The following is a 25,743-nucleotide window of genomic DNA, read 5'->3' on the forward strand; positions in this document are numbered from 1 at the left end:
GCCTGTCTGCTCCCATCCCATCCCTGCTGTTCCTTTTCTGACTTCGCTACGTTACCGGTATCAAGGCGGTCCCTCTTGTGGTTGGTTGCACAGGTACACGATGATAGTGATGCACAGCTCCCCCCCCCCCCCCCCCCCCCTGCACCTGACCCCCCCAGACTCCCTGCCATGCCATCATCACTCATCAGACCTGTCAAAAATCCTTCGCCCCTAGATTCCACGGTTGTCGCCCCTGCCGCCCTCTCGTCCGTTCATCTCCATCCACCAATATCCCCTGTCCGTACAGAAAGTTTCCCCCTGATGAGCAAGCTGGCTTGCCCTGTAGGTCGTTTGGGATGGGGGGGAAAACGAAGCAAGAAACGAAATATGGCCCCCCTTCGAACGGCCTGGTCCGCACGCGCCGTTTCCTTCTACCCCAGCCTAGCCCAGCGCCCTGCCGCCTATATTGCACCACCGGTTGATGTCCATCGTACCACCAAACCCGACCTCGGTATCTGGCCCGCGCCACGCGCACGAGGGGGGTGGGGGGGGGGAGGGGGGAGCTGCTGCGTAGGTGACCTGTACAGGTCCTACCTGTCAGCCATCGACTCAGATCCCTGCTCGGCTGGTCTGCCGTCTAGAGCCTCCTTTTTTTTACGTACGCGCGCGCGCGCGGTAGTTGGGGGGTTTCGAGCGCCTTTCCGTCCCGCCCCGGCTCGCCAATACAAGTGTGCGCGCCCATGTGGGGGGGGGAGGGTAAAGCTGATCAGCCTCACCTCCCGAGGAGGGCATAGCACAAGAGCGAGCGCACTCACTCCAGCTGAGCCCAGCTCCCTCGGCGAGTCAGCCTGCGCCGATGGTCCGAGGCGCCAAGGCCCAGGATACCACCCAAGAAACGTCGTCCCCCTACCGCCAGAGCTTATTGCGACTCTCATCGCTCCATGTCACATGATGGGCAAGAAACATGCTCTCTTTCTTTTCCTGGATAATCTGCGTAGGGCAGCGGAAGTGAGATGGAAAGCGGTATTCTCCCGACGCATTTCGGATGTCGACGCATGTGGAAGAGATGTGATACGACACGAGGCTCTCGAGACTCTTTTGAGGGGGGGGGGGACTTTCTTTGTATGAACGGTAAAAACCTCTTGACCGTCTGGTAGGTAGTTGGAGGGTTCTCTTTTTTGAATTCCGGTAATTTTGCTTCTTCTCCTCCCCCCCAAAAGAAGCGGCGGAGGGACGGGACAATAGTAGTAACAATCTATCTCAATCTCATCCCAGTACCATCTTCTTCTCATCCTCTCACAATGCTATACGGTACAAACAACTAGGTCCCGACCCACGCGCCCCTCATTTTCGCCGTTGATCATCGAACGGGTGGCCTCTCCTTGTTTTGCCGTTTTCAGCAGCGCCCCCCCCCGCTTGGTATCCCCCCCCCCTCCTCCACTCCAGCCTTTTTTAAGCGGCGCGGTCGCAGCATCCCCATTCATATTTTGACTTTCAATCGTTAAGAATATGTAAATCTTTGTTTTGTTTTGTGTGTGCGATTGTATGCGTGTTCTTCTTCCGCAGGCAATCGTAAATAATGTGGGTAAATAGTTGTTGCATACGAGGAACACAGAGGACCGCAAGGTCACCACCGCCTTGACGTTTGGAGCGTTTCTCTCCAGTAACAAAAGAACCAACACCCTCCCAGAAGAATCGAAATAAATGATGAGACGGTGGGAAACAAAAGGTGGTAAAAGAAAATAATGCAAACAGTTTGCCGGTGGGACGCCCAATTGTCCATCTTTTTTTTGTTTCGTACAACATAGGGGATTATTACAGGTTTGGTGTGGGGGGAAGGGAATCATTTTCGGGTTTGGGGGTATGTTTTTTCCCCCCCCTCCTCTTCTTTTCCTTCGCCGCTTTCTACCGGGGTATCGCTGGTAACCCGGACAGGGATGAGAGGACTTGGGGAAGACGCCCGGAGCAGGGATCGCCCAAGTCATCGCCCATGTAGAGTGGCGTGCGTGCGCGTTGGAAGTGTCTTGGAAAACGGACTGAGAGGAGAGAGAGGAGAGAGAGAGAGAGAGAGAGAGAGAGATGGTGGCCTTTCTGTCCGGGGTCAGGGTTCCAACTTGGCATCGTATCACCCCTCTCTCTCGGCCGGAACCCCAAGAGCTGTGCTGCGTCTGGCCCTGATGTGCCCACGCCCCCCCTCCCCTTGGGGCTTTTCTATTCTTCTGGTCTCAGACAACCAGCAGACGCAGGACGCTGTAGCACGCTTCAGTTCTTGTTGCTGGTGCTACTGCTGGGGCTCGAGCTGGTGCTCGTCTTGACGCGCTTGCGACTCTTGCTCTGGAGGCACATCTCGTCGTACAGCTTGGCAGCCTTGTCGTTGTAGGGAGTCCTGCTGCTCTTGCCCTGCTTGTGGAGGAGCAGGTGAGAGACGAAGTTGTCGCGGCGTTCCTTAAAAACGTGGTTGCAGTTCGTGGCGGGGCACGTGTACAACTCAACCTCCTTCTCGTGGGTTCTGCATGACGGGTGTCAGGATACGTGCCATGTCAAAGGATGGACGACTTTTTGTAGACAGACAAACTTACGCTTTGAAGTGGCGCTTGAGGTGTTCCTTCCTCTTGAACGTCTTGGTGCAGTCGGGATATGTGCATCTCTCCCGCCTCGGCGCGACGTGGCGCACCTTGACCGAGCCGCAGTCGAGGACGGACCCATCCTGGTTGACCTGGATCGACCGGAGCTGCCTCAGGGCCTCCATGTCGTTCTGGTTCTTCTGGAGGGCCAGGGTCTTGCGCTGGACCTCGGCAAAGAGCTTGCGTCTAGGGTCCTGGCGGTACATGCCGGCCGAGGGCGGCGACTGCAGGGGCGAGGGCGAGTGTGTGGTCTCACGCTTGACGCTGGCAGTCATGGAATGGAGGGGGGAGGTCGAGGGTGTGGACTCGTTGCCGAACATCATGATGGGGCTTTCGCTGCTGCAGGACCAGATGTGTGCATTGCTGGGGGTGGAGCTGGCGAGGGCGCGGTGAGGTGTAGGCATCACAAAGGGTGATGAGCTGAGGTCTTGGGGAAGGGAATATTGCTCGGTGTGCTGGTGCTGGTGCTGGTGCTGGTGCTGGTGGTGATGGTGAGCATGCTGCTGATGCTGAAGCTGTTGCTGGTGGTGATGAGGCGGGGACATGCCGGGCATGCAGTGGGAGTTGATGGCGACATGGAGCATCGTGTTGTAGTCCAGGTGCTCCATGCCATACCCTGAGCTCTGCCTCCTCGACGGGGTGAGGGGGACGGCCGAGGCATACTGCATGGGCATCTGGATGTCGGCCTTGTCATGCCTCTGGAAGTAACCCTTGGGCTCTTGTGGTGCGGCGGCATGTTCGAAGGTGAAGGAGCTCTGGGAGGAGAAGGAGGACTCGAAGTCAAGACTGGAGTGGTGGTCATGAGGTGTTGACCGGCCTGAGCGAGGAGTGTATGGGTCGTTGGGGTCGTAGGTGGACGATGCGGCCGAGAAGCTCGGTGTTGTGGTTCCGCAACTGACGGAGCCGTCATAGTGAAAGCTGGTTTCCGGAGCAAAGGCGTCCATGTCCATGATGCTTTCAATGGAGTGGTCTTGCTCCTGTTGCCAGAGGTGCTGGTGGGACATCATTGTGGGCGTTGTTGATTGTTGTTGCTGACTCGCTCTTGAGAGGGTGTGGTCGTCTGAAGAGGGAGCGAGTTGTCCGGTTAAAAGTAGGATGAAGAATGATGGGATAATGGAAGCGTTCCACAGGTGAGCAGCTCTGGCAGTATTATATCGTGGGACGGAGTGGGACGGAGATGAAGATGACGCCCCTAACGAGTGATGGACAAGTCTATCCTGACAGAACGGGGAAATAGTGTCATCAATACACCAGCTGGAGAGACAGAGAGCCCCAGATAGGAATGTATCGAGGTCTGAGTACGTGATAGTGGAGGTGGAGTGGATTGTGGGAGGGAGAGTAAGAGAGAGAGAGCCGCGAGAGGGGAGGTGTGGGGAGGGGGGAGGGGTATGATTGGAAAGAATGGGCGCGGAGGGAGGCAGAGAGGCTCTAATCTCTTGTGGGATCCACCGATCTATGAGAGAAGACGAAGACAGGGGACTGGCGAGAGGAAGAGGGTCCAGAGCGAGAGAGAGAGAGAGAGAGTATGTGTGTGTGTGTGTGTGTTTCTTGGCTGCGGGAGGGTTCCAGTCCAGTCCGGTCCAGTCTGTTTCTCTGTCCCTGAGAAACAATGAGACGATCGCCGGTCCATGAACGCGAGCTACTCACATATAGGTGTCAGATCAAAGGATAAGCTGAACCAGGTACGGTCCTATGGGCGGCTTTTAGCGGAGGATCGGAACGCTCAAGCCAACTCCCCTCTCTCTCTCTCTCTCTGTGTGTGTCTTTGCTTTCTCTTGCTCTCCCTCTCTCTCGCTTGTTTAAACTAGGATGTTTCGCGAGAAAGGAGCACTTGCGGGCCCTCGCTCATAGTCATGCTGGGCACGCAGAGGGTCCTTGGTTGAGAAAACCATAATCCGAATCTGGATCAGCAGGCCGGGTACACCACCGGGTTCACGTTTGGGCTCCATGGAGGCTGGATGACGACCCCGGAAGCCATTCGTCAAGCCCGGACAGAGAGAGGCGTCCAGTGCTCCCTACTCTATCTTGTGTTTTGCACCATGGCTTGAGCTCTACCCTTGCCGGGCAGGGGTGGGGCAGTCAGTCGTGCTGGTCGAGTCGACTTCCGACAGGGGTTGACCACGGCTCACGGCGGCCGAGGGAACTGGGATTAGCCAGGCACCTAGAAGCTCGCAGAGCTGGGGACCTCAAAGAAGAAAGAGTACCTGCATGAACCATTTGGGGGCCTACCGTGGATCGCGAGTTGGCGAGGGGCGAGGGCGACTGACGACAAGGGGTCGGGGGGCATGCGTGCACCCGGGAGCTGTCCTCTATCAGTCTTCATCGGCCAAAAATGGACGTCCAAGGCAAGCGAGACAAGCAGTAAACTTTTTCCTAGCGGGCCCGATAGAAGCAGGGAGGCCGGGGAGGGGGGAGGCTCCATCTTCGAACGTAGGAGCACAACGCGTCGCCGCTGGTGGGGAAGGCTTAGAAAGTGACATGGGAGCGTGAAGACGACTACCTACAATGGTGGTGGTGGGGTTCGGAAACAGAGGAGAAGGACGAGAAAGACGTTCACGAGGAGGGAAACGAGATAGAGAGAGAGAGAGAGAGAGAGAGAGAGATAGAGAGAGAGAGAGAGAGAGAGAGAGAGAGAGAGAGAGAGAGAGAGAGAGAGAGAGAGCGGGTGTGTACGCGTGTGTAAAGAGGTACCTACCCAGGCCGACCGGGCTGATACGTCTGTCTCTCTACGGTACGTCTGTTGGGCGAATCTGTATGAATGTGTGTAACCCTGGGGAATGGAGACACGCCCGTCATGGAATGGAAGACTGATGGGCTTGATACGTGCGATGTGAAACATCAGGCACAGGCCCTCGAGCCATTCTACTGAGCAGCAACAATCGGCTCTCTTCCCACGGACCCCACCTCACGTCGTGGACGGGGTGATGCAGTTGAGACACAGTGCAGCAAGTGAGGAAAAGCAAAAATCGAGGAAAAAAATATGCAGCAACAGCCCGCCGTCAAGTCCGTCCACCCTTCCACTGCCGACACGGTGAGCCGGAACAATGTCCAACTGACGTAGCCAAGGCATGCATAGCTCACTCGCTTGGAGGGGTGCGCATGGCTAGCGGGCTCGAATCTCGTTATCCCCTCGAGTCGAGTGCGCAAGAGAAAAAAAGAGGCGCTGAAACAGGGATGATAGGTATGATGCAGATGCAGATGAGAGATGTGCAAAAAGCAAAGGTCCAGCAGCTCTGAAGGAGGTGGACTCGGATCTAGCTGGAGACCAGAGCTGCGAGAAGCCCAAAAGAGCAAGATCCGGAATGTGTGTGAGAGAGCGAGTGAGAGCGAGTGAGAGAGACTGAGAGAGACTGAGAGAGACTGAGAGAGACTGAGAGAGAAAAGCCTCAGGTGTGTCGTTGACCGGCCACAGGGTCAAACCGGTAGAGAGGGAGAAAGGGGAGCAAAACGATGGAGCGATGCAACCAAGACGCTGGTCATTGTCGGGTTCATACGATGCCATGAGCTGAGAAGACAAGAGGCGAGGTGGTTAACCGGGCTGGCACAGACAATCAGTAAACAAGAAGAAGTGACTGACTGGCAAAAGAACAAGAGCCGATGAAGGGGTTTTGGAAACGGGCAGCAACCCGGGACATAGTGACTAACTAGGGTCGATCAATGGGCAGAATCCCGCTTGCTCATTATGCTTGCTGGTGATCCGCTCCCTCATTGGTTTCCAACTCGTATGCCTAGGCGTCCGTGCCTCTTCATGGGGAAGCCTTCATTTTTTGTTTTATTTTATTTTTATCTGTTTTTATTCTTAATTCTCATATATTATATTTTCAGGGGGGGGAGGGGTGGGCAGCTTAGGTCATCCATCCATGAACTCTTCACTCACTCATACACTCATACACTCATACATTCATACACTCACTCACACACCCCTCCATTCAGACCCTCGACACAATCTGAAATGACCCCGACAGCCCATCTCAAAGTACAGTACCTCACGGGCAAGGGGGTCTAAATAAGTGCGTCTTGAAGGGAAAAGCGGGGAAGAGGTTCGGACGCCATTGCCATCGAGGCCCATCAGTACCATGCTTGGAATCTCTTGGTTCTCTCGACAGACACTCACTCACTCACTCATTCACTCCCCTTCCATCATTGCCAAGGGCGCATCAGTCCACACGCCCCTTCCTTTCTCCATCACCGAAGCCATGTCTGGTGCTACGAAAGATACTTTGGTCAGAGCCCATGTCGACCGTCGCTCTCATGTTGCCCAAGTCCGACAGCCTGTTGGGGGCGGGCGCCCCCAGAAACCGCCATGGGTGCGTGGTTTTTCTTGACGCCGCCTCGGACGCTTCTGCGAAAAGGTTGCATCTTTTCCGACTGCTGGGACGAGCCATGTCCCACCCGCATTCCCGCTTCGACTTCCGGTGCTTAGGGAGAGACCTGGCCTGCATCCCGCCTCTGGCTCCGTGAGCTCCGGGGAGGGGGGGGGGGGTTGATACCAACCAATATTGACGGGATATCCGTAGAAAAACAGGGTGGTTTCTGGTCCCGAACTACTTGGACAAAGGCCGGCCATCTTTGCATCTTTGCATCATGCAATCCAGCGCCACCGGAAACCCGCGTCTATCACACCCGCCCGCCACTTGGCGCGCCTATCCATCCGGGAGGGGGGACCGATCCATCTGGGCCGCGACGCCGCTCCCCCAGGCGAACTCGGGCTGCTGAATCCGTGCGCTGCCGCCTGCCTCCCGTCTGTGTGTCGCGGTGCTGAAAGTCCCGCGTGTCTCTGCGGGCTCTGTGTGTGGGCTGCAACTCCACTCCCGAGTTGTCCATAAACAAACAATCGAAACTAACAATAACACACGCACGCACGCACGCACGCACGCGAGAGAGCCTCTCTAGGCAATTTCCTATGCTCGGAGGAGAGTCCGGTCATCACGTTATCAATACCCACTTCCCGCTGCCCCTGTCGACCTGCAAGGCCTCCCCGCCAATCCGTGATTGGTGATCGAGCTGCCGAAGCCGGCTCTTCTCAGGCGCGCGCGGGCAGGGCTGCCATGTGTACACGCGCCGGCCGGTGCCCAGCTCAGAAATCCCCCTTTCTTCACACGCTGCGGTGGCCAAGGTGCGTCAACAGCTCCGGGCCCCTTTCCCTCTCCCTCTTAGGCTATTACTACCACTACTGGAGATGCTCCGCAGCCTAGCCTACGGGCGCTTGTACATTACGAGTCGTGGCGGCCGGAGAACGGGTCGGTGGGGGGACCGCTTCCACTCCTGATCTCACCTTGCTAGGTATCCCGCTCCGTGATAGAAACCATTGTTGCCACAGACCGCGCCCCCCCTCTAACAACCTCTAGGCTGCCAACTATCTGCATCCCTACCTGGGATTCCCCAATGGGTTGGTTGTGTGGGCCGACGGAGACCGAATGGTGCTATTCGTGCCTCGCGCTGGCTCAAGCTCCCTGGCCTCGCAGGGTCCCCCATCCCAGCCTCTCCTGATAGATTCGAACGGCTCAAATTAGACGTGGTTCGGATGATGACAAAGCTAGCGCACCCAAGGAAGGGCCCAAAGATCGGACGAACATCGCCGGCCCATTTGCCTTTGTTCGTCCCGCACAACGCTCTGACGGGATGGTCCTCAACGGTCGACGATGATGGCGATCATCGTCACACCAGCCGGGGCCAATGTCCTGTCCTCTGACTTGGTCAGAGAGACACCAGACGTTGCTCTCGCGTAACACATGACAGCATGTTGAGTCGCCTTTCGTTTTTGACACCTGTGTCCCTGCCCCCTCGCGAGTGTGCCACATCGCCAAGCGCCACAATGACACGCGTCACTCTTTCTCTGACCCTCTGGGCTTTCTGTCAAAGATGCCGTGGTTCGAAACCACGTTTGCGCCTCAACGTTAGTCCCCATTCACCGTGAGCCCCCTTGGACGATGTGGCGGCCACCGGGCGAAGCCCAGAACCTTGGCCATTGGCACGGCCCCGAAGGCGAGAAAAAAAAAAAAAAAAAAAAAGTGATACAGCACTACCGTTTCCTTGAGAGATCGTCCGAGGGCCTCCCCAGACGCAAGCTGAGCGAGACCAATGTCTTCCTCCCCCCCTATCCCATACAAGATACAGTGGGCAAAAGATCGTGTGTGTGTGTGTGTGTGTGTGTGTGTGTGTGAGGCCCCTGCTGTAAACCCTTCCTATCCCCTAGTGTTCAGCACACGCGAGCGGAATGCTGAGAATACGCCTCCTTTAGCCTTGTTATGTCTGAGGAACGCCCACCCTCAACGCGACGCGTGGGGAAAGCCTCTATTGCTATGTCTCTCTCTCTCTCACTCTCTAACTCTCTCCTCTCACACAAAGCTTTCTTGCTTTGCCACGACCTCCCACGAGGAACGCAAAGCTATCGCGCGAACCGTTTAGCCTTGATCTCACTACCCTCGGGTCCATGCAAGCGCGTTCCGGACCAAAGCTGGGGGGGGTTGTCCTTGTACCTCCTCTTCCCCCGCCCCTCACCCCATATCCCTCCGAACCGTCGCTCTCACTCGTTTGCCTGGTTGTTCCCCTTATGTATCTCGTTCGTGGCGCTCCTTTGGCTTGGACGCCGTTAGTCTGGGCTCGCCCGATCTTTGTGCTACCACGACGCGCACGGTTCAGATGTGAACTAGATCCCCATTATACGTCGGGCGCGGCCCTTGATGGATCTACCGGCACCGTGCCCCTTGACCCATTCCGGTCCCGAGGGAGCGTGGGCAATACGGGACGACGGCGCATTATCCCATCGGCCTGGGACGAGCGGGACAACAACACCCACATGGTTTTGTGACAGCTCGTTTCTGTCAAACAACTTGCAGGCCAAACCTCCCGAGGTCGACGCCGAATTAGGCGCGAAAAAAACTAGGCCCCGCTTGGACCATGGTATCCAGCTCGCTGCTGTATGTCTCTCTTCGGACCTCTCAGTGGCACAATATTGATCATCCTTGCAGGGTTGGCTTGCCCCTGGCAGGATATGTGGGCTGTTTCTGCAGAGCTCACCCCGAAGTCTTTCCCGCCCCTGGTGAGTATCGCATATCGCGGAGGTAATGATATTCTCCATGATCCGCGTAGGGAGATCAAGGGATTCCTTAAACTCTCCTTCTCGTGCACCGTTAAACAGAAATCTCTGGGGGCGAGTATCGTGCTTCGGGCAATGGTCCAAGGATTGCCAACCTATCGCGGCAATATATTGCCATCCTCCATATGTCGTCCCAAGAACCCGCTCTGGTCGGATGCCTACCGCCAGGATTCCTCGCGCTTGTATGTGCCTTGGAGCGAGCCGCGACTCAGAACGGTTAATTTCTGGGTGATCAACATGCCTTGAGCCTTGGGGGATCCCAATCGGGCTGGTACTAACCAAGAATGCCCCTAATCAGAAGTGCGAGCCTGGGCCAACATGATCTGTCCGGGAATGTTATGGGCACCGCATGCTCCACTGTTCAGGAGGATGTTCCTCTCGGAGTCCCGTAGCGTCCAAGTCCCGCAGCGTTCAGCCCGCAGTGGCAATTCTCTCACATGTCTGCCGGATATCTTCCATCTTCCCCGGGCACGCCGCCGGCCGATGGCACTGTTCCCATTGTCCCAATGAGGCTTCAGCAAAGTCCCGCCAATGTCTCCTATGACTCGGAAACGGGCTATCAGCCTCAACCTCGAGCCTCGCGGGTACCCCATAATGTGTCCACAAATGCCTCTTTCTCGCCGTAACATCTTTCGATCCGACTCTAGCGAGCAGTGACTCGTTCTCGGCGGTGGCTAGTACGAACACATCGTTTCACACTCATCCAGTATTGCTTTTATCTCGAACGAGGTGGCGTTTATAGCATTCTAGAAGGGGACATGGTCAGCGTATGCAAGAGTATCACGAAGAAGGAAAACAAAAAGTTCAGTCGACGGGCCTCGTTGCGAAGCAATGTGGGACATCCTTCTTGACTGGACTACGAGTCCTATTCTATCGCCTCCTCGTTCTGGGCCATGATCTCGTTGTCCATGTCTTCCAGTACGCCTTGCATCTCCTCTTCGGTAGCTTCCAATCCATCGGAGCTCATCAGCTTCGTGTCCTTCTCCTCAGCTATGCTACGGTTAGCGAATGGCATAGTTGGGCACATGGAATTGCACTTACTCCTGGCTTCAACAAGCAAGTTCTCTTGCACCTCAACGTTTGTCAGGACTGAGTTGTCTCCGATGACACATCTCTTGCCGAGGATGCATTTTGTGAGCTTGCAGTTCTTGCCGACCACGGCTCCCTCCATCAACAAGCACTGGGACAGCTTGGCTCCCTCGTTGAGCTGGCAGCCAGCGCCAATGACGGACTCCTTGACAGAAACCTTTTCCTCCACCGTGACGTTCTCGCCAACAAGACTGTCGGCCTTTGTGATTGTCGTGCGACCCTTGATACCCTCTGGGTATGCCACCTTCTTGGCATGCGCAAAGGGGGACGCGGCATCGCTGCCAGTTTCCTCCACCGATGGCACCTTGGCGAGCTGTAATGACACATTCAGAAGCAACTGAGCAGTGTCCACGCGCCTGACAATCGGCGCATCGGGTTGGGAAGGGTGCAAATAAGCCATCATCGGAGGCACCTTCAGCTCCGTTCCACGGGTCTTTGCATCGTCATCGGCATGTCCGCTGGCTTCGGTGCTTTTATGAGGTCGAAGTTCCTCGGGATCTTCATCTTGAGGTGATGTTGTGCTCTCTTGCAGGGAATCACCGTCATCGTCCTCATTATCCTTACGCAAGACCTCGTCCAGTCGGAGCTTCTCGGCAAGACCAATCTGCCAGCCAGCCTTGGCCCACCAACCGATGACATCCTCGCCAATGTTTTCCAGCCGATCATTCTTCTCAACGAAGTCCATGATCCACTTGGGCAGGATGTACAGGTGAGCATCTCGGTGTGTTGTGAGCATCCTTAGGCGGGGGTGGCGTCTCATGAGACCGTGGCGGACAGGCAAGCCTTTTCTCTCTTCCGCGAGGTCTTTGAGGGAGTCCGTAGGCATGGAGTAGACGAGATTAGACAGATGCGGCAGCAATGAGCCCTTGGGCGGCGAGACGTGGGACGGCGTCACGGGGGTAACAGCAATGAAGTCGGTCTCCTCTCCTTTGACCGGAGTCGCAGTCTTTGTCTCGTACCAAACGCCCAGTCCCCCACTGAACTGGTTCGAGTTACCTGTTGAAAACTTTGGGGCGTCGAGGAGGTCTGACATGCTGGCGCCACTGACCATCCATGCTTGCAGCAGCTTCTCGCCGGCAATCTCGCAGATGAGATCGCAGGGGAGAACGACGAAGTCGGAAGTGACGAGCTCCTTAACCTCGGGAAGACGAAGGATTTCAGCAGTGCCCGTGGTCTGATCCAGGTCCTTGGGAGCGAGGATGCCTGGTCTGGGGAGGGGGAGTGCTGTGAGGTATGGATTGGTGTTCAGGGCAGTGGTGAGAGCTTCCTCTGCAGAGGCGGGACAGATAAGAGTGATGTCTAACTTGGTCAGCGGGGTGACGTTTCGCATAACGACAAGGAATAAAACTGATGAGTGCCTCTCAAGCAGAGCAAGGCAGGCCCGCAGCTACTTACGGGTAATGCCCAAACGGTAGCAGAAGTCGACGGGGTACCAGACCATAGGTCGATTGGCGATCGGTAGAAGGGCCTTCGGGTTCTCATCGGGGTTGGAGGTGAAAGTCGGGAACGAAGATCCCGGGCCGCAAAGGACCAAGGCCTGGAGCCCTGGTGAGGGCATCGACACAGCGTGGGGCATCGTGAGATGCTTTGGTGGGGTGTTGTGCCTGCGTCGAGAAGCTGCTGGCTGCTATGCCAAGACGTGAATTGGGTGTGTAGTAGTCTGGAAGATGTGCACTAGCAGAGGTAGGCTCTCGAAGCGTCGCGTCGTAGATCTGTTCTATTTGCGTCGCGCAATGCCCGAGGCCGTCTTGGTGACTCTTTTTATTTTTTATTTTTTTATGGTAATTGGCGGGCGGCGCGCCGAGGGAGTCATCGCCCAAAAATGCGCCCCTCGGCGGGATGATTAGACCCACTGTTGACGTCTCGTTAGGTATGGTGGGGTTCTGCACGTGACTCTCTCGGCACATCCTCGGTCCACGCTTACGAGAAGGAGTGAGTGATAGAGGTGTTTGGCCCGCCAACCGATGGCAAGCACGGTCAACCTCGGGATGCCCCCTGGGCCGTAGCTCCTTGTCGTCCCCATGTTGATGTCTGTCAACCCCAAGCCCAAGACCAGCCACCCGCGCTTGCGAGAAGTGGATGATGCCCAGCCTGTTCCCGCGTTTGCAACTTTTTGTCCTCCAACAACCTCTTCGCCACGAATATTAACGCGGAAACGTCCATCTTTTTGACGATTGGCCATTGAATACCAGATTGGGTTGCGACACCGCTACTTGCGCAAACGCCCCAACTGTCGTCAGAAAGACCCCCGGAAACTCGAAGCCGCTATCAACCTCGAGCGGATACACCTATACCTGGGCCACACAGCCCCTAGTGCAATGCCCACATCCAACTAAATGTCGTGGCCCAATGATCAACACTCTCGGAGGCGCGGGGTATGGAGCCATTGGGTGCCGCTCGCAGTCACCGTGACTGTTGCGACAGTCGGTGTGGCTGCGTGGGTTTGGAGCCAGCGGAAGGACGAAGACGAGACACCCGAGAGCGAACAGTACCCGGATCTCGACTACGGTAATGGTGAATACGGGGATAATTCCGCGTACGGTACTGCCAAAGGGCCGAAGCCTCCCCCGAGCAATGTCGGGACCGAAACATACGGCACAGCCGACGCATCTCGGGACCCAGCGGCTGATGGATGGGGCGCGCGCATGTCGGGCGCGTTGAGGCGCACACCCAGCCCACAGCAATTCTTCGAGTCCGCCGGCAAGACCGTCACCGCAGGCGTCGCTGCGGCTGGTGCCGTTGCCGGCCGCGCCCTTGCGGCCATCCGCGAGGAGGACAAGAATGCGTACGCCGACCACGAGACTTGGTCCGAGGAGGCAGACGCCAGAAAGGAGCGACCATCCGCGCCAAGGGACCCGAGCAAGCGGCGGAGGACCGTCGCTATTGTTGTCTCTGCCGACAACCACGCGGATGATTTCGACGAAGATGGCTTCCATGAACACGCTGTAAGTGCATTCCCTCCCTCGCCAATAGGCATCGTATCGCCTACGCATATCTGACCAACATGCAGTCCATCTTGTCGCATATCCCGCGCTACAACGATTTCAACGACATCAAACTTTTCGTTCTGATCTACGCGCCGGGTCTCAAGGAGACTGCTGGCGAATCTACGAGTAACCTTCCGCCACCTTCGTTGAGCTCGTCCTTCTCTAACATTGAGCACCATCAAGCCCAGACGCCTGGTGAAGAGTCGTCAAAGAGCCCCTTGATGCAAGCTTCATCTGGAAACGCTGCCTTCAATGCCGTCTACTCTCAGGCATTGGCTCTGGTCGAGAAGGAAACCATGGTTATGCCCTTCACCACACCCAACGGCCACAACCATATCCTACGCCATCTGCAGCCTGAGATTATCTATCTCCAGGAGAGTCTGGCCGGCGAGAATGGCAGTGTCGTCTCCAACCTGCAGACCTGGCTACGCCACGACATCATCCTTGTTGTCGGTGCAGAAGGTGGCGACGGGGGCCTCGCCGACAGCGAGTCGGAAGCCGAACGGCCCGCCAAGGAAGAGAAGTGGTGGCAGCGAACGGACCGTGTTGGACGGGGCCGGGGGGTCGTTGTTGTTGACGGCATGCGGGTCCATGACGACTGGGCCCGCCGTGTCCAGGGCAAGGAGTAAATGCTTACGACCCCACGGTGTATAAATGACGACCTGAATATCCGATCACGTTTTTTATGTAAGCGCGGGGAGCTCTCGATGGATGTGGAAATGTGTGTTATGTTCGGACTGTATATACCACGAGATATCATGTGACGTTTTCATGAGGAAGGTAATTGACTATTGTAGCGCAAAACCGTCCCATTCGCGCGTGAATCACATGCACGAGTTAACATGATTATGGGAAGTATAGTATCATTCTATGAGTGACCCCGGAAAGAATAAATTCAAGTCAATCCGAACATCAAATTGCTGATTGATGAGCTTCTCACACCCGGCCAATTCGCATCCACGTGTTAGCCACATGCAGTTATGCACAGTCCCTATCAAGGTACTATGGAATTTATCCAAAGGGGTTCCCCGTGGGGTCGCACAGGTACACGATGATGGTCTAACACAGTCATAAAACACCGTAAAAGCCCTATGCTATGCTCGGCACTCAAAACACAATATAAATGTGTTAAAATAATAGAAACCCGTATCGTGAAATCTTTCAACCAAACTATCCGATCAACCAAGGCGGAGCTTCCAGAGATGACTCCCCTAATTACTACACTTATACACGGTCTGTGCACTGTCTGCGCACAGTAGGCTCGTGCATGTATCCGGGGTTTTGCCTGAGGCTTGCCTTGTCGTCTTCCCTCCACGCCCACGACCCCGTCTCGGACACTTGCGGCGGTTCCTCCTTGGAGCCTCACACGCGGAAGACTGACTACATCCCAACCCCACACGCCTGGAATTCCATCCCTCTGGCCTGTCGTGCATCTTCTCTATCCTTTTCTCCGAATTAATCTTGTTTTCCCGGCCTCTCGCTTCGATAATTCGACAACCGCGACCGCGTTTCCGACCCAGACTTCTCTTCTCCACGCCGACGTCACCCGATTCGTCAACGCGAATCAACCACCTTGCCCATCCACCTCCGGAATCCCATCGCGATCGACGAGCGAGCCGAACATCTCCTTCAAATGATTGCTCTGTAACGCGCATCTGGGCATCATTCGACAGTGGGAAAACAGCGTCGCGACACTTTTCTCGGCCTGCTCTGGACCGGTAGCCGCCCCCTCCGGCCATCATGGCGCCGGTCGTGACAGCGGTCCAACCGCCTTCTGTCGCGTCCAAAGTCAAGCGTCCTGCGCCCCCCGGTATCCAAACCAATGGGGCTAGCTCAATCCGTTCATCGCCCTCTCCTTCAATGTCGACCAAGAAGCCCCCAAACTCCGCAACGATGAACGGCGCGAACCCGCAATCGGCGCGACCTGCTAACCGCACGCGCCGCGAGCCGTCAAATCAAGCCAGTCGCATATCCAGAAACAGCGTAGGGTTACGGTCAGCGTCTCTCGCAGCCGACATGGCCTCCGCCCAAGCTGTGGAGCCGCCGCCCTACAGTGAGTTTCTTACGGAACCTCTCTGTGTTCCTGTATGAGCATTTTGCTGACATATACACAGTTGTGACCGACGAATACATCCTCAAGAAGTACACGGGCAACCCCCCATCTCTCGTTGTACACATGCACCCGACCCATTTTCGATTCGACCAGCAGGATGGCATCTTCCCATACAAGTCCCCGATGCGACTTTTCCTGGAGCATTTGCGCATGCGGACGGTACCTCACGATCTCCTCGAGTACTTCTCACAAGCAGGCGTGCCTTTTTACGAGGGCTGCCTGATCGTCCAGGTTCATGATCACAAGTCGGTGGCACAGTCCAAGGATGTCCAGCGCCCAACATCGGCCTCGAACAAAGTGGTTCCTTCCTCCATCCACAACCATAATCCGTATATCGTGCCCTCGCCCTATGTGCCTTATCCAAAGGAGTCCCTAGGGACACACCCGGATGCAGCATCCGGCGTACAAGAAGACACAAAACCAAAGACGGCGGAGGAAAAGGACAAAGAGAGCATGCCGGCTCCAAGCTTGCCAGGCGAAGGGCAGAAGAGCAGAACCCCCTCAAAGCCCAAGACCTTCACAGTGGTCCTCCATCCTACGCCGGAAAGCTTGCAAGCGGATCTCTTAATCAAAGCTGCAACTCCTCATGGTATAACCGACACGCGTGGCACCGTTGACGGCACGGCACCTCCTTCGACGCCGATATCGATGGTCCCGCCTACTCCCACTGCGGGTAGCATGGCCCCACCGGCCAAGAAACAGAAGCGCGAGCGCATGGAACTTGACGGAAGCAACATATACGTAGCAGAGTCCCATATTCTTCTTGCGACCAACGCGCCTCTGTTCTTGGAGCCAACAAGGGATGCAGAAGAGACGATTGCTCTTCTGGACATGCTGGCGCATCCCAAGCATTCGGACTTGCCTCCTCAGCCCAAGACCAGGAAGCGGACTGTGGCGGAGATGGCGGCCGACGAAGCAGCTGCGGCAGACCAGGAGAGATACATGCTCATCCTCGACGAGCGGCTTTCTTCCAGCACCAATGGCGCACAAAGCGGAGCCAACGGGGCCGACAAGGAAGGCCCGGCCGTTGTGTCTACCTTCGAGCCAAGGTTCGAGCGCTTCAAGGTTATTGCCGATATTAAGAGAGAGCACGATGAGAGGAAAGAGCAGGAAAAGATCAAGGCGGCCGAGGCCGAGCGGAAGCTCGCACAGGAAAAGCAAAAGCAGATGCAGGAGCAACAAGCCGTCATTGCGGCCCAAAGACAAGCAGAGGCGGAGAAGATGCGGCGCGAACACCAAATGGCCCAGGAACTCAAGGCTCGCCAAGAGCAGCAGCAGAGGGAACAGCAGAGACGAGCCATGGCCGCACAAGCCGCTGCGACCCAGGCTGCCCAGAACAACAACCAGAACGCGGCGGCAAACATGGCGCAGCAGCAACAGACGAACGGCCCCATGCCCAACGGCACAGCTGGTGGTGTTGCCAGCGCCGTACCAGCCCAGGCCCAGGCGCGCTTCTCTCAAGCAGCTCAACCTACAGTATCTTCGCCCGTTGTTCGCCAAGGGACACCTCACAGCATGTCTTCCCCCATGCCTGGCGCTGTACCCATGCAGCAGTCCAACTCCCAGATGGCAAACAGCCCTCCGCGCCCTCCGTCCGCAGTGCCCAGACACCCAGCCAACGTTGGTGGCGTTCCCATGTCACACAGCATGTCTGCTCGCGCAAGCCAGCAGAGCCATCAGGCTGGCACTCCCCGTATGCATCATGGAACGCCCAGTATGCAGGGGACACCTGGTACCCGTCCGGCAGTGATGGCCACACCACGTATGAACCAGGCCAGTCCACCGCCCAACATGATGGCCTCAAACTCGCAAATGGGCCAGCACATGATGATGGGCACACCGGGATCCATGCCGCAGCCTGTGCATAACCCGAACCTCATCGCGGCGCAGGTTGCCCAGCAACAGCGAGCCATACAGCAGCAACAAATGGCGGCAGCTATGCAGAACGGCATGGGCAACATAATGAACGGCAACATGAACCCGCAACAGATGACGCCGCAGCAGCAGCAGCAGTTCCTGCAGCAACAGATGCAGCACAGAATGATGATGCAGCAGCAGCAGCAGCAGCAACAGCAACAGCAGCGCGGGAATATGGGCAACATGGGCAACATGATGAATCAGCAACTTGCGCAGCGATACGCCCAGCAACTCAGCCAGATGGGGGCCAACCAAATGAATGGCGGTCAGATGACGCCGCAGATGCAGGCGCAGATTCAGGCCCAGCTCCAGGCGCAGATGGGCAACCCGATGCAGCGCCAGATGGCCGGTGGTCAGAACATGATGAACGGTCAAAACATGAACATGCAGGCGATGATGCAGATGCATCAGCAACAGGCGATGAATAACAACAATGCACTTACGAACCAGGTCAAAATCCAAGGACAAGCGATCTACAACAAGCAGATTGCTAATCTCGCGGCAAAATGGGGCGGTGCTGTAGAGAACATCCCGCCGGAGCAGATGGAGGCATTCAAACGGAACTGTATGATGGAGGCCAAGAACCAGATCCAGAGCGTCCTTGCGCAGCGGAGGGCTCACCAGGTGATGCAACAGCAGCAGCTCCAACAACAGCAACAACAGCAGCAGATGCAAGGAATGGGTGGTATGATGGGTCCTCACGGAATGTAGGGTGATCCTGGTGTCTTGATGTTGAGGTGTCTGCACCACCACCACTGAAGATGCCTTTACCTTCAAGGCTATATTGAAAATGGCAGTCGTCTAGGTGGGTGAGATGGAACGATGTACCGACAATGGCGGGAGGGGAGCTGGACTGGTTGTGAGCGTATTTTTTTTCCCTACACATTTGGCGTCTGGGGAATCCAAGGACGGATTGGCTGGTTTTGATCTACTCATGATCTTATATACCCCTACGAAGGCGCATCTACCTTATCCTTCAAGGTGCGGTTAGGGATGGACGGCAATTCTTATTTTTTTTTTTTTCTTTCCAAGTCACGGCTCATGGGGTAGGAGAAGACAGCGAACCGAAAGAAATGTGCATACACGCCAGGACCTCCTCAAGGTTCTGAAGAAGCGAGTTTAATGTATCACTTGGTGTATCAAATAAGAATTCATACAATATCAACCACGCATTACCTACCCTTCCTACAGTTACCTATCTACCTAGGTAGGTGGGTATTCTGCAAAGGCAGTACGGTTCCTCGTACTGTCTGATCTGATGGCTGTGATTGATGCTTATGTCATCAAGCATATGCGCAGTAACTGGGATATCCACTTACCCATGCTGAGGCACTTGCACGTGATTCGCTAGATCTTCGGCATGACGATGGTGCTGCGAGCTACCCAAACGGTTGAGGTCCACTGACCCTGTTCGCAGTTGCATCACATCAGCCAGCCAGAGGTCATCCACTGCCCCCCTGCCCGGCTTCCCACGTAGCAAAGCCACATGGTCCATTCCTAGGCCCTGACCTTGCCAATTTCCTCTAGAACCGCACTCATTTCGTACTACAAGTTGTACATTTTCGTCACGTCTCCCGGTATTCATCCAACGTCTTTGCAGGCTTGCTTGGTAAGCGTTTGTCTGGAGAGCTGCAATCCCTCCCCGGTACAAAAGATCTGTTCCGACCCGGACGCGACCCGGTTTCCCCGACCTGTCGAACCCCATCGAAGCTATCCGGACGATCGGTCTAATCTCCCGAGATGCATTTCCCTCGTCTTCAACGGACGGAGGCAGTCTTTCTGCTGGCCCTGCTCATGTCGCCATTGCCAGCGGCCTCGATGCTGGACTGCAAGCATATCCTGGTGGATGATGTCGCGTTCAACCTTGGGGCACTAGGTGGGCCGCACAGCGTCGTGACCAGCAGATGGCATCCTCCTACCTTCACCAACACTTCCTACACCGTCGATATCTGCGCTCCCCTCAAACGGAAGGGAGATGTCAAGAAAGATGAGCAATGTCCTAGCTCCACGCGAGGCAAGCTTCCGCCCTGTCTCGAAAGCATGGTCCACAAAGCTAACGTTGATGAACAGTCTGTGCCATCGAGCGCACCATTCACCCGGGCCCGGATAACAAGGACGAGGTTGAGAAGGTGATACCTATTGCTGGCGAGCTGGGCGATCACGGGGGACGGGCACTGGACGCCAAGCCCGAGCGGCTCAAGTCGAGCGACTCCCACTCGGATGCGAAGAAGGAGGGCGTTCGGCTTATCCTCAACGGCGGATCTTATCCCCTGGGTAGGAGCGGCAGAAACCAGAAGGCCATTATCGAATTCATTTGCGACCGCGACAAGACTGGCCTCGAAGGCGAGTTCAAGCCCGAAGACCAGTACGACGGCAACCAATTCCAAGCCCGCGATGAGGACAAGGATGGCAAAGACGAAGACGGGCCCTCACCGGTCGAGAAGCAACTTCTGATGCCCAACGCCTCCCTGATCTGGAACAGCTACGGCCCGAGCGATAAGGAGGACGTGGACGTCCTGAGGCTGACCTGGTACACCAAGTATGCCTGCGAGGACGCGTTCGGAAAGCCGCCCAGCGAAGGTGGCAGCGGCGACGCGAGCAGCCACTGGGGCTTCTTCACCTGGTTTTTTGTTCTGTAAGTCAACCCGACACGTTGTGTCTTGCTCGGCAACAACACGACGGCAGCAGCTAACTTGCCATTTCTGTAGGAGCTTTCTCGGCATCGCGGCCTACCTTGTCTTCGGCTCCTGGCTGAACTACAACAGATACGGCGCTAGGGGCTGGGATCTTCTGCCGCACGGAGACACGATCCGCGACATCCCCTACCTGGTGAAGGACTGGACCCGTAACGTGCTCAGCACTGTCAACGGCAGTGGCAGCCGGGGCGGGTACAGCGCTGTTTAGAATGGGCGTGGTGCTTCGGGCATCTGCAGGGTAGAAGAAGTGTAAATTTATCGCTGTAAACTGGGTTAGTCACTACGATTCTGGGTCCATGGTCTTTGGAGGGCATTATTCCGCGAGTCTCACCGCGACTTGGAGTTGGACTGGCTTTTGGTCTCTGAGGCTTTTCACATTAACTTGTTCGTCCAAGAAATACAATATGATTGAAACGGCGTCGATATTTCATTGTCCGGTTGGTATAGATGCGACGGACGTTGTGGTTCCGTCCCAGGCAACCCCGTCCGGGAGCGCAGCGGGGGATGTTCGGTGGACCAATGATGGATGTGGGGCCGGTGACAGCATCGGGGGGGGAGGGGAAAAAAGCCGCCCACTGACCTCGTACCTCCCGGCTTACCTCCGTACATCTCTCATACACACAAGTCGAACCACTAACACGGCCACCAGCACCAACAGAGCAGAGCCACGGCATGGCAGACAAGACGAGCACAAGGGACGACGATGTGGCTCGCGGTTTCGTTGATGAGGACTTCCCGCAAGATGAGGACAAGAAGCCATCTCCCTCCTTCATTCCGCTTCCACTGCCCCAGCTCACCGACGAGCCCCAGACCCTCCCCGACTGCTGTCTGAGCCTCTCCTTCCCTCTACTCCGGGAGCTTCACGGCCGCCTTCCGCCCGCGCCGCACCTCACTCTTTCGATCGGCAGCGGCACCGGCCTCGTCGAGGGCCTCCTGCATGCCCTCGCGTCGTCGTCGTCGTCGCCACCGCACGCGACGCTCAATCTCGTCAGTGTCGAGGTCGCGCCCAGCCCGAACCGGTATCACGCGGCTCACCGCACCGTCCCGGGCACCTGGGCGCTCGACCCGTTGGCGGGGGAGGCGCGGGCGTGGGTGTTTGTGTACCCGAAGCAGGTGGCCCTGGTGCGCGAGTACATGGCCGCGTTCTCAGGGGAAGAGGGGTGCGCGGTGGAGACGGTGGTATACATCGGGCCGCGGCGGGACTGGGACGATTTCCGGGCCGCGTTCGAGGGGTTCGCGAGAGACGTCGAGGTCTGGGACGAGGAGAAGATGGAGGCGGTCGGGGGCAGGGCGTGGGAGTGCGTTGCTATTGTGAGGCCGGAGAAGCGCAGGAGGTCTTCTCCGGATTCGTAAAGAGGAGCAGAGGCCTTGCAGTTGCCGGGTAAAGCACTTGGAGGGGAGGGGCTGAATACTGGAGGCTCGACGCGTGTTCTGCTCTCTGCGGGTGAACGAACGCGCCCCCAAGGTGGGACAGGCACAGTGCCCGGCAGTCATGCGCCCTTTCATCCAGACCCTGAGCGCCATCTAAGCTCTCATAAGTTGGCAAACCTCCTCCTTGATTTGTTTTTATTTGATGCTAACATGTACAGAGTCAGTGGAAGTCCTCCAACCATGGACACGTGGGATTACACGCCAGTCCGCCGAGCCATGCATGGAGAATAAGCGGTATGAAGATTCATCATGTCACTTGAAGCACCAAAAAGTGATGGCACCGCAGCATAGTTCATACGAGCCATTTGGTCTTGCCCGGGGCAATGATTGGAACCCCCGCCTTCTTCTTTTTTTTTTTTTCTTAAAAGAGCATCCGATATTGTTCACGCTAAGAGATCGTGTCTATGTCTGGAGATATGACTAAGTAAATTCTAAAGCTATGCAAAACGACGCTTATCGACAACCATCCTCCTCACGGCCAAAATGTAGACTTGGTTCGTCGACATTAACCCTTTAGTGCTTTTAATCACTTGCTACATGGCGCGACCTGGGGCGTACGTCTGCGCACAAAAAGTAAATAGCGAAATATGTACACACACAATGGAATTGCCTCCGAGGTCAACTCTGAGAACGCTCCTTGGGCTGTCCCCTTACGCAGCGGCGGCGGCGGCGGCGGCCGGCGGCTTCATGGACGCGGCGAACTGGGCGGCCTCGGCGGCGTTTTCGCCGTACGTCAAGTGGGCGCGGCGGATCTGGCTGCCGCCCTCGCAGATGTTGTCGCCGTTGTGGCAGATGATCTTGGTCCTTTGGGTGGGGACGCCCTGGACGGGCTGGCCATTGACTGAGGAGAGGGTCAACTTCAAGTCTCATCCGGGGCGAGGGAAGAAAGGCTTACGTGGGTCGCCAAAGATGACGGCACCAGCGACGCTGGCCACCATGGTCTTGGACATCATCGCCGCGGCGTTGTGCACCAGCTGGCCGCCCTGGGAGTAGCCGGACATGATGATGGACGAGCTGGGGCACTTGGTGATGGCCTTCTCGGTGAGGGTGGCCATCATCTGGGAGCCCTTGGCGTCGCCGCCGGCGAGGAAGCCTTGGACGTTGGCGGGGTACTCGACGCCCTGGACGGCGAGGCCGCCGCCGACTTGGGCCGACAGGGCCTGGAAGAAGGGCGGGCCGGCGATGGTGCCGACGTTGCCGCGCTCGGTGGTTCCGCGGGCGAAGATGACAATCGTGGGCTGGCAAGGGCCCGAGAGGCCGTCCTGCTGGTTGCTCGAGAAGTCGGCCTGCCGGGGCCCGATCGCGAAGGGGGAGGCGGACGCCATGCCCAGCACGGCAAGGAGGAGGGCCGGTGTTGATCGGTGCATCTTATTCAGTCCCCCGGGCGGGGTTATTATATCTGTGTATAGGCTGAACTAGGCGTAGTGACTTTGATGAAGACGAAAGTTGGGCCAACAAAACTTCAAATTGTCTCCCGTCATGATGGTAGATGGGGAGGAGAGTGCGACCTTGGGCTTCTTATACCGGGGGACTCAAATCCCCCGCCCCCCTTTTCCCCCGGCCTGGACCGCCATTCAAACTACGCAGACGGCTCATGGAACAAAGATACAATAAGCTCAACTTCCCAGTTGCAAGATGATGTCGTTTCCTGTAGCACAACGGCTTCGGATGCCGCAACCTCCTCCCGATGGGGAAAGGAGGGCGGACCACAGACTTAGCGACCCGCACGTGGGGGGGTCGACCCTGATGACGCCGTCGCTGGACGAGTCTGAAGGGATGGGCACTCTGGCTGACTGAGAATGGGGGAAGGGGGGGGGGGGGGGGGGGGGGGGGGGGGGATAGAGACATGGCAGATGGAATGCCAGCCGCAAGCATAGCTGGAACCGTCAAGCGGGACCCTTGAGAGCTCGTCACGACAAAAATCACGTCGTCAATGGCAGAAGACTGACGGTCCCTGCCCTCCTTCGCTAACAGGGCAGAAGGAAACGTCCGAATCGGGCTCGAATCATCAGACGGTAAAAGTTGCGATTGGTCGAGGCCGTTTCATGGACGAGGCTGGTCCGATGTGCTTGCGCAAGAGGACGATCCGAAACGACCTGGTGCGCAGCAGCGGGCAGAAAGGTAACGAGCACGCCGGGTCATTTCCAGAAAAGCTTTTGTTTCCTTTCCTTTCCTTTTCCCTCTGTTGTCCTCTCCCCCCTCCCATCGGAGCGATCCAGATATGTGCGGGCTGGTGTTTGACGAGGTTTTTGCTTTTCTTCTTTCTACTTCTTTTCTCCCCCTCTTTCCTGGCGCGCTGGATAGAGTAGTTAGCTGGTGGACCAGAAGCAGACGAGGAGGCACTGCTAGCCCTCGGCCCGAGGGAAGAGTGACAGGTCTCCGGCATCACCTTTTTGTCTTTCTTTTTGTGATCCGGCGCCCCTTTTCCCCATATTCGTCGTCTCGATCAGGAAGTGTTTCTTCGTCCTTTGGAAGAGATGGAAAAGTTGTTCGTCACTTCCGAAGGCGTGGTTGACCGTTGACGACATATGAGGGGGGGGTCATTCATTAGGCGAGTCCGTCCGCTGAGAGTCGTCTCAAGTCTCGGCCGGTTCTGTCCAAGGACGAGCGAAACGCAATCGGAATGGACGCAGAATTTTGAGACGAGTGGCGTTCGGTGGGATAACCTAAATGAGGCCTGACCTTTCACCTCGGTCCTGACGCGCAGGGCTTGAGGATGCTGTTAACGAGGCGGGGTCGGCAAGCGTAGCGGGGCCTGAGTGACGCCAGTCCAGTTATGCTACGCTTCGGTTTGCTCGCCCAGTTCTCTTGGGGATGTAAGTTGGACCCCATCGGCGTCTCGTCCTTATAGGATTCCTGGTAATGGGATAGGGGTGTGCGACGGTGATATGGCGTACGATCGCCGGGATCACGTCGTCGGAGATGGAGCTTCCACATGGGGCAACGGTGTTTGCTTTTTCGTACCTTTCACCGATCAATTCGGGTGGTGAGGGAGCTGGCATGGTGGAGAGTTTTGTGTGGAGTAATTTTGGATGGCTGAGCTGCTTATGGACGGCGTATCGACTAGACTTCCGGAAGGGCAGCTGACAGTCGTGCGGAGAGTGTTGATTGATACACGGCGGGCTCAACTAGGTTCTATCGTGTGCTTTCTACATTCGGGACTCTGGGAGTGTCATGGTCTGGCTTTGGCTCAGTTTCAAAATCTTAAACTAGGTCCTTGGGACAGGCAACCCTGTGCGTAGCTGAGTGAGGGTCGCGGAGGTCCGTCCATGGTCAAAAGGCAGATGTGAGCCGTCAAGTCGGGTCTTGATCTTCGTTTCCGGTCCGTGGGACTATCATTTGATGTCCAGGGTACCAGCCCACCCGGCAAGTATCCATTAACTTCGTGAAGCATGGTTCTCCTGGTGGAGAAACATGACGGAACCCCGTCGTGTTCTCAGGCGGGGAGAGTCGTAAAGAAACTGGCCAAAGAGCCCTCAGGATTGCGGGTTACTGAATTCACATTAATCACTTGTGGGTGAGCCCAGCAAGTTCTAACGTCACGATAGACAAGATTCGCGGAGCTTGCTAGTTCTGGTTTCATCGGGCGATAAAGGGCGATGATTTGTTGCGCGCAGCAGATGCTGAAGTCAGCGACGCATTCGTGACGCAAATTGTTCGTCTCCATGACTTCCGAGGTTTCCAGCTGAGCTTTTGTCATGATTGCAACTGAATCTTTTCACCTGCTTGATGTTGGGTAACTCGGCAATGGAGCCTAAAGTATTTACCCTGTGTAATGGAAGACGAAAAGCAGCTGAAGCCAAGACAA

The 25,743-nt window shown here is 56.4% G+C and overlaps 9 protein-coding genes across 9 annotated transcripts; 4 read left to right on the forward strand and 5 right to left on the reverse strand.

The window, feature by feature from the left end:
- Positions 1–1,195: 1,195 nt before the first annotated feature.
- LY79DRAFT_52370 (uncharacterized protein) lies at positions 1,196–2,259 on the reverse strand. Its single transcript, XM_060555567.1, has one exon. It carries the CDS (start codon positions 1,962–1,964, stop codon positions 1,284–1,286), a length of 681 nt encoding a protein of 226 aa, XP_060417600.1. The 5' UTR covers positions 1,965–2,259; the 3' UTR covers positions 1,196–1,283.
- LY79DRAFT_667290 (uncharacterized protein) lies at positions 2,242–3,610 on the reverse strand (the record flags this gene model as incomplete). Its single annotated transcript, XM_060563349.1, has 2 exons — positions 2,242–2,488; positions 2,559–3,610. 2 exons carry the CDS (start codon positions 3,608–3,610, stop codon positions 2,242–2,244), a joined length of 1,299 nt encoding a protein of 432 aa, XP_060417601.1.
- A 6,957-nt stretch (positions 3,611–10,567) lies between these two features.
- LY79DRAFT_667291 (nucleotide-diphospho-sugar transferase) lies at positions 10,568–12,367 on the reverse strand (the record flags this gene model as incomplete). Its single annotated transcript, XM_060563350.1, has 3 exons — positions 10,568–10,692; positions 10,744–12,090; positions 12,187–12,367. 3 exons carry the CDS (start codon positions 12,365–12,367, stop codon positions 10,568–10,570), a joined length of 1,653 nt encoding a protein of 550 aa, XP_060417602.1.
- A 418-nt stretch (positions 12,368–12,785) lies between these two features.
- LY79DRAFT_544079 (uncharacterized protein) lies at positions 12,786–14,678 on the forward strand. Its single transcript, XM_060557099.1, has 2 exons — positions 12,786–13,736; positions 13,802–14,678. Exons 1-2 carry the CDS (start codon positions 13,128–13,130, stop codon positions 14,405–14,407), a joined length of 1,215 nt encoding a protein of 404 aa, XP_060417603.1. The 5' UTR covers positions 12,786–13,127; the 3' UTR covers positions 14,408–14,678.
- Positions 14,679–15,518: 840 nt separating this feature from the next.
- On the forward strand, positions 15,519–18,519 carry LY79DRAFT_667293 (Spt20 family-domain-containing protein; the record flags this gene model as incomplete). Its single annotated transcript, XM_060563351.1, has 2 exons — positions 15,519–15,831; positions 15,893–18,519. 2 exons carry the CDS (start codon positions 15,519–15,521, stop codon positions 18,517–18,519), a joined length of 2,940 nt encoding a protein of 979 aa, XP_060417604.1.
- Positions 18,520–19,548: 1,029 nt separating this feature from the next.
- Positions 19,549–20,712, forward strand: LY79DRAFT_509285 (autophagy-related protein 27; the record flags this gene model as incomplete). Its single annotated transcript, XM_060554041.1, has 3 exons — positions 19,549–19,804; positions 19,879–20,443; positions 20,517–20,712. The coding sequence occupies 3 exons, from the start codon at positions 19,549–19,551 to the stop codon at positions 20,710–20,712; spliced, it is 1,017 nt and encodes a 338-aa protein (XP_060417605.1).
- Positions 20,713–21,176: 464 nt separating this feature from the next.
- LY79DRAFT_587975 (uncharacterized protein) lies at positions 21,177–21,857 on the forward strand (the record flags this gene model as incomplete). Its single annotated transcript, XM_060560852.1, has 1 exon — positions 21,177–21,857. One exon carries the CDS (start codon positions 21,177–21,179, stop codon positions 21,855–21,857), a length of 681 nt encoding a protein of 226 aa, XP_060417606.1.
- Positions 21,858–22,636: 779 nt separating this feature from the next.
- On the reverse strand, positions 22,637–23,725 carry LY79DRAFT_544084 (cutinase-domain-containing protein). Its single transcript, XM_060557100.1, has one exon. The coding sequence runs from the start codon at positions 23,300–23,302 to the stop codon at positions 22,802–22,804; it is 501 nt and encodes a 166-aa protein (XP_060417607.1). The 5' UTR covers positions 23,303–23,725; the 3' UTR covers positions 22,637–22,801.
- Positions 23,726–24,165: 440 nt separating this feature from the next.
- On the reverse strand, positions 24,166–24,564 carry LY79DRAFT_544085 (uncharacterized protein). The gene is made up of 2 exons (XM_060557101.1): positions 24,325–24,564; positions 24,166–24,231 (listed from the first exon to the last, which is right to left on the reverse strand). The coding sequence occupies exons 1-2, from the start codon at positions 24,461–24,463 to the stop codon at positions 24,200–24,202; spliced, it is 171 nt and encodes a 56-aa protein (XP_060417608.1). The 5' UTR covers positions 24,464–24,564; the 3' UTR covers positions 24,166–24,199.
- Positions 24,565–25,743: the final 1,179 nt, after the last annotated feature.

The sequence above is a fragment of the Colletotrichum navitas genome (genome assembly GCF_030913465.1).
Source record: "Colletotrichum navitas strain CBS 125086 chromosome Unknown LY79scaffold_11, whole genome shotgun sequence".
NCBI lineage: Eukaryota > Fungi > Ascomycota > Sordariomycetes > Glomerellales > Glomerellaceae > Colletotrichum > Colletotrichum navitas.